A 7,500-nucleotide genomic window follows, 5' to 3' on the forward strand; every position below is an offset into this window, starting at 1 on the left:
TGAGTGAGGATCTGCTCGTTTGGTAAGTGGAGGATTGATCAGATGGAGATCAGCAGAAGGAATTAGATTTAGATTAGATTAATCACAGGTATATCAGGTAGGTCTTAGAAACGTCTTCTGTTTTTACGCTCTGCTCCTTCTGAACATTCTGATCTTTAAATGTTTTCATGAGTGTGTGTGTGTGTTGTGCGTGTGTGAGAGTGTGTGTTGTGTGTGTGTGAGAGTGTGTGTTGTGTGTGAGTTGTGTGTGAGTGTGTGTGAGAGAGAGTGTGTTGTGCGTGTGTTGCATGTGTGAGAGTGTGTGTTGTGCGTGTGTGAGAGTGTGTGAGTGTGTGAGTGTGTGTTGTGTGAGTGTGAGAGTGTGTGTTGTGCGTGTGTGAGAGTGTGTGTTGTGCGTGTGTGAGAGAGTGTGTGTGAGAGTGTGTGTTGTGCGTGTGTGAGAGAGTGTGTGTGAGAGTGTGTGTTGTGCGTGTGTGAGAGTGTGTGTTGTGCGTGTGTGAGAGAGTGTGTGTGTAGTGCGTGTGTGAGAGAGTGTGTGTGTAGTGCGTGTGAGAGTGTGTGTTGTGCGTGTGTGAGAGTGTGTGTTGTGCGTGTGTGAGTTGTGCGTGTGTGAGAGAGTGTGTGTGTTGTGCGTGTGTTGTGCGTGTGTTGTGCGTGTGTTGTGCGTGTGTGAGAGTGTGTGTTGTGCGTGTGTGAGTTGTGCGTGTGTGAGAGAGTGTGTGTGTTGTGCGTGTGTTGTGCGTGTGTTGTGCGTGTGTGAGAGTGTGTGTTGTGCGTGTGTGAGAGAGTGTGTGTGTTGTGCGTGTGTTGTGCGTGTGTGAGAGTGTGTGTTGTGCGTGTGTGAGAGAGTGTGTGTGAGAGTGTGTGTTGTGCATGTGTGAGAGAGTGTGTGTGAGAGTGTGTGTGTGAGAGAGTGTGTGTGTTGTGCGTGTGTGTTGTGCGTGTGTGAGAGAGTGTGTGTGTTGTGCGTGTGTGAGAGAGTGTGTGTGTTGTGCGTGTGTGAGAGAGTGTGTGTGTTGTGCATGTGTGTGAGTGTGTGTGTTGTGCGTGTGTGTTGTGCGTGTGTGAGAGTGTGTGTTGTGCATGTGTGTGAGTGTGTGTGTTGTGCATGTGTGTGAGTGTGTGTGTTGTGCATGTGTGTGAGTGTGTGTGTTGTGCATGTGTGTGAGTGTGTGTGTTGTGCGTGTGTGTGAGTGTTGTGCGTTGTGCGTGTGTGTGTGTGTTGTGCGTGTGTGTTGTGCGTGTGTGAGAGAGTGTGTGTGTTGTGCGTGTGTGAGAGAGTGTGTGTGTTGTGCGTGTGTGAGAGAGTGTGTGTGTTGTGCGTGTGTGAGAGAGTGTGTGTGTTGTGCGTGTGAGAGAGTGTGTGTGTTGTGCGTGTGTGTGAGTGTGTGTGTTGTGCGTGTGTGTGAGTGTGTGTGTTGTGCGTGTGTGTGTGAGTGTGTGTTGTGCGTGTGTGTGTGAGTGTGTGTTGTGCGTGTGTGTGAGTGTGTGTTGTGCGTGTGTGTGAGTGTGTGTGTTGTGCGTGTGTGTGATTGTGTGTGTGTTCTTCCCTAACACAGACAGGATACACTGCAGGCAGAACCTCCTGAGGTGCGACTGAATAAAGTCAAAATGCTCCTCTTTGTAGTCGTGATCTTTCTCCAACACAGTGACAGCATCACACTATATATACACACACACACACACACACACACACACACACACACACACACACACACGGGGGTCATTAGATGTTATTTAAGTCAGCTGTTCTCTCATGAGATTCTCTCATAAAATGAGCAAAAATAAAAATACTGCTTGTGTTCATCCTGATCACCACACACACACACACACACACACACACACACACACACACACACACTGAACATAAACAGAGAAAAAAGGAAAAAGATAATATAAGCAAATAAATAACAGAATAAATATTAAATAAAAAGGAAGAAATACATGTAACTAAAAATAAACAAATGATTCAATCATTTCTAATTCACAAATATTTAATAATTTATGAATGATTTCTCTCAGAATTTGCCATAACAACAACAACAATAATAATAAGTCCTAATAATAATAATAATAATAATAATAATAACAATAATAACCATAATAATAACAACAACAACAACAACGAGGAAAGAGGCTCTGGAGCAGCGGAGATTTGAACGTTCCGACCAACAAAGCATCTGAAAGCTGCGATTTGTTTTTTGCTTTAAAAGGTGTTTCTTTAGTTCTGAAGCTCCGCCCCTAGCTGAAACAGACCTAACTCAGCTATCACACACACAATATTTTGTTCATGCCCAGCACACAGTGTTAACTGATGAATAGCACCTTATGCTGACCACAGGGGTGCGCTAACTTTCAGTCAGTGAGAATGCAGTGAGGAAAACGGAGGAAGCATGTGAGAGAGAGATGGTGGATCTGCAGCTCCATCGCTAAAGGCTACGCAAACTGATCAACTGCTTTCAAACTCTGAAAACAGCGCAGATAATACAGACAACAAACCCCGGCACAACAAACCCCGGCACAACAAACACCGGCACAACAAACACCGGCACAACAAACACCGGCACAACAAACACCCCACGGTCAGACTGGAGGCCAGCAGGAGATGATCTCAGTGCAGGTTGTTGGAGAAATGAGGTGTGATGTACCTTAGTGCAGACGATCAGTACGGGGATCCCCAGGTTGTGTGTGAGGACGTTTTCTCCCAGCGGCAGCACCACAGACTCATCGTCTCCTCCTGCAGGAGCACTTCGTCTCTGAGGGGAGGACGGAGTCGCCTCCTCGGGCTCCATGTACTCCTGAAACGCCCTCACCACTACACACACACACACACACACACACACACACACACAGACACACAGACACACACAGACACACACACATACCCATACCCAGACACACACACAGAGAGAAAGGGGGGTTTAGATGAGGTCAGAGAGTGAAGTGAACATGGACATACTGGAAGGTTTGACGGCGTTGTAACGCCTCTGAGGTTTATAACACACACAGAATAGCTCAGTTCACAAAATAAATCAGGAGTTAATGCTCAGAGTGTATTTACATATCGTTATTAATATTTTAATGACATTTGACCCTATTCTAGTCCACATTACGGTCACATGACCTAATTACACACTCTTACAAATCCTATTATTTCTATTAATAGAGTTTTAACAGGCGACTTTGCACACACAACTCATCCAGGTGACGACTTACAGACCTTGTTAACGAGTAATTATGCGAACGTAGAAAACATTGTGAAACATTGTGAGAGCTGTGAAGAAAAACCCAAAACAACAGTCAGGGACATCAACAACAACCTCCACAGGGCAGGGTGAAGGCCTCACAGTCCACCGAAGAAGACTTCGAGAGCAGAAATATAGAGGACTCTTTCAGAGAAAATAAAAGCCTCAGGTCAGTTTCATCTTCAGGCAAAAACCCAAACACACTAATAATAAAAGCTTTATTAACATCACAAGACTCGCTGCACCGACACCAAGATTACAAACACTCACACCTCACAGCACCGTTATTAATTTACCACTTTATTATTATTATTATTATTATTATTATTATTATTATTAAGTGACTGTACATTGTAAACACTCCGACATAACCAGGAGGCTGTTAATCACCATGTTATAGAAACATTCTGTTGCTACTCTTCAAACAGCCTCATCTGCAGCAAAGCCTTCTGGGTAAAACTGTTCTGAAGTAATTCGACTCGATCCTCATCTTACTTTCACACACTTCACTAAAACTAATAACGTGATGGAACGACACTGAAGATGGTGAAGCTGACTCAACCAAGGGGAAGTGAATACGGGAAGTGTACGAGGGGGTGTTAACACACTAATGGAACTGATCTAGATCACCGAAACACACACACACACACACACACACACTTCAGAACCTCCTATAGTACACACGAGTGCCGTTACACTCTGTTCTAACTGTGTGCGCGCGTGTGTGTGGTCATGTTTATTAGTTTGTGAACATGTGTGTAATTCTGTCCTCCATCTTTACCGGATAAGAGGAAGTGATTAAAGCTGTGTGACTTCAGCTGATTGGTGAACCTCCCACAACTCTCATTCTTTATGAGGCACCAAGTTGTAGAACAATTATAAACAAACACACACACACACACACACACACACACACACGAGTGTTAACTGACTCAGACACTCGGTGGTTTCAAGGCTGTGACAACGTGTCTCTCTCTCTCTCTCTCACACACACACACACACACAGTACTGTACTGCATTAAACCAACTTAATCTGCAGTCAGGAATTTCATCCCTGGTATGTTTGACTTAAAGAATGAATTTGTTCATGGACTTCTGCGTTCTGCTTCATCTACATAATCATCTCTTCAACATTTAATAATGTTACTCAGACTCCACTGCTGAGAGATCAAACAATTACCATAAAACTTCAAAACCCATTTAACTCTCAAATAGAATAATAATAATAATATTAATAATAATAATAATAATAATAATAATAATAAGAGGAAGAAGAAGAACGCACTCCTCTGCTCCATGTCCCTCATGTCCTCGGGGGGAATCTTCAGCTTGTCCACGTGTTCTCTCAGCACACTCGTCCACTTCTGCAGAGACTCCATGATGGACCAGGGTCTGGACATGTCCACCACGAACACGGCCACGCTGTCCTTCAGAGACTCGGAGGGCACGGCGAATTTCAGCAGGCCTTTGTGATAAACGTCTCCATCCAGAATCCACACGTTACAGCGCGTCACGTCTGCAAAACGCCGATTACACCATTTATATATCAGAGCGTCAATACACACCGAGCGCAGGTTCCTGTGGAACGCTATACTGTGGAATTCCATGGCCTGCAGTGCTCCACCTTATCTCCACCTACTCCATCATCATCTGCACCCTCTCCCTGAGTCACCTCCATCCTCTCTCCATCCCCACCCTGCACCTTCACTCTGCAACCACACCAGTCCTTTCCTTCACCACCCCACCCCCATCTTGACCCCACCCCTGTACACCACCCCACCCCCATCGTGACCCCCATCGTGACCCCCATCGTGACCCCATCTTGACCCCATCTTGACCCCATCCCTGTACCCCACCCCGCCCCCATCTTGACTCCTCCTCTCTCCATGCCAGACCCTGATCCCAGTAACACACACTACATTAATATCAGTGATGAGCAGAACAGTGAGAGTGTGACTGCTTTACCGTCTCTGTCTTCATCGTGGACATTCAGGTACAGGTACTCCAGTCCTCTGCCCTTCTTATTGTGCTCCGCCCCTTGGAGCTTCGTCATCAGCGTCGTTTTCCCCGATCCATCATCACCTGAGCGTGACAGAGCGAGGATTACACACACACACACACACACCTGGATAAGAACAGGACTCTTCCTCTGATCGAACACCACGGAACTGGAAGAACTCCACGTGCTGATAATCAGACGTAAGATATCCAGTCCCTCCTGGATTTCACCATCGCACAAATTAACGCACAATCAAACAAACGCCGCAATATTCGCAGGAACTTGAATTTTTAAAAATTAACGCAGATTTTGGCCAAGACGATTTGGTCATGTGACGTCATCACCACTAGGGCGGGGTGAAATATCGATATAATATCAGCATCGTGATAAATGATTACACGATACACTTGTCTGAGATATCATTGGTATGGTGATGTATTTCTTGTTTTTAATAATTATAAATGAAACGGTAATGAACGGATTCCGTCGACTGGATATCAATTTTTATTTGAAAAACCTTAACCTTGTGTCTTTATGTGCTGTAAAATAAAGTATCGATAAAGTCAGTTTAACGGTTTTTTGTTGATTTTAAAACTGTTTTGCAGACAGTTTATTAACTAAATTATACATCATCGCCCAGCCCGAATCACACCGCGCCCTCCTGCATTCACGCGCGTCCATCACGAGTACAGCGAACATTATATAATATGGTCATCCACCTGTTAGTGAACCTCAGAAGCAGACAGGTGAACGTACCGAAGAGCAGGATGTTCCTCCCGGACGGAAGTTTGGTACTGGAACGAGTCGACACCTCGCTGAGGATCGAGGACCTGCGACAGAAACAGGAAGTAGAATTATTACAACAACCTAACAGGCTGGAAATCACAGCCGTCCTCTAAAAGCATTATTTACATTATTTACAGATGTTATCGCACATCAATACATCCCTATATCGTTTATTTACATTTACACTGCCCAACAGGAAATGACACAATATCAAGCAATATTAGTTATTATAATTTTACCTGGATATACAGGGTGCCATTACTTTCACTCTGTAACGTATTTAATCATATTTTATTCACATTACGGGTTAAATAAATAAACGCTCCAGTAAATCTACAGAAACACACTTTATATTACACTTCACTGCTTTATCTGTTCACATTAAACTGAAATAAACTGATTACAATTTCAGGATAAATGACTTTAATCAGGAGGTTCAATACGTAAAGCCGATTAAATGATGTTGTAGAATATTAGAATATGAATCTATAAATCTATATTCCAGCTGTGTGTACAGTTATTTACAGTATTTCAAAAAACACAAACAAACACAAAGTACTTTCCTTTATAAATATAAATAATAATATATAAGATAAAAACACATTAAGTTTAATATTATTTCTGTCAGTTTTGTCCAAATCTCGGTCACGCTGTTGACAGTACTGAGGGAAAGGGTGTAACTAACACACACACACACACACACACACACACACACACACACACACACACACACACACACACAACTGAACTCTCCTGGGTGATTTAAAGTCTGTATTTATGACTTGTGTTGAATAAATGTACATATGAATAATGAAGAGGAGTAAATAATGTGTGTGTGTGTGTGTGTGTGTGTGTGTGTGTGTGTGTGTGTGTGTGTGTGTGTATTGTAGCGGCCGGCAGTGACAAAGCAACTTCATCAACCCTGCAGCTAAAATCAGATCCTAAAGCGCGTAATTTCTGTTGATTCCATGAGCAGGTAAAGGTGTTACTGTACCACAGGTTCTGTCCTTCATCCTCCTCGGCGTTGGTCTCCATGCTGTGGCCTTCTGTCCCGGCTGCACCCAGCAGCTTCTTCTCCAACACCGGAGCCATCTTGTATCTCAACCCAAACCACAAAGGGAGGCGGCATTTTCCCCTGCACCCGCATTCTGACTAACCACGCCCTCTCTCTTGGGATTGGCTACGTAAAATCCCGCTACGTGCGCTACTATTGGCTGCTGGATATATCACTCAGACGTGGCGAGCAGATTTGGCTTGCGCGCGGGCAGGAACTTTCAAGCCAATCCTAGGGCGAAAGGCGGAATTTGTAGAAAACGGGTGGGGATAGAAAGAGCTCCACTGGGAAAAGTGGTGCCTCAGTTGTGCCTGAAGGACCCAACTATTAAAAATAAAATATTTCGTATTTAGAACAGTTAATAAACGCGTAACTACTCACGTGTATGTATTTTATGTGTGTTCTTTAATAAAAAA

At 44.0% G+C, this 7,500-nt stretch overlaps 1 protein-coding gene across 2 annotated transcripts in view; it reads right to left on the reverse strand.

Moving 5' to 3' along the window:
- Positions 1-7,159, reverse strand: part of dync1li2 (dynein, cytoplasmic 1, light intermediate chain 2) — a 12,720-nt gene extending 5,561 nt beyond the window's left edge. For both annotated transcript variants that reach the window (XM_017458483.3, XM_017458482.3), the window contains exons 1-6: positions 7,025-7,159; positions 6,001-6,074; positions 5,211-5,327; positions 4,531-4,761; positions 2,649-2,815; positions 1,569-1,662 (exon numbers count right to left, since the gene is read on the reverse strand). In XM_017458483.3, the coding sequence (XP_017313972.1) occupies positions 1,569-1,662; positions 2,649-2,815; positions 4,531-4,761; positions 5,211-5,327; positions 6,001-6,074; positions 7,025-7,122 (781 nt within the window). In that variant the 5' untranslated portion in view covers positions 7,123-7,159. The remainder of the gene's footprint in view (positions 1-1,568; positions 1,663-2,648; positions 2,816-4,530; positions 4,762-5,210; positions 5,328-6,000; positions 6,075-7,024) is intronic.
- Positions 7,160-7,500: the final 341 nt, after the last annotated feature.

The sequence above is a fragment of the Ictalurus punctatus genome, chromosome 27 (genome assembly GCF_001660625.3).
Source record: "Ictalurus punctatus breed USDA103 chromosome 27, Coco_2.0, whole genome shotgun sequence".
Taxonomy (NCBI): domain Eukaryota; kingdom Metazoa; phylum Chordata; class Actinopteri; order Siluriformes; family Ictaluridae; genus Ictalurus; species Ictalurus punctatus.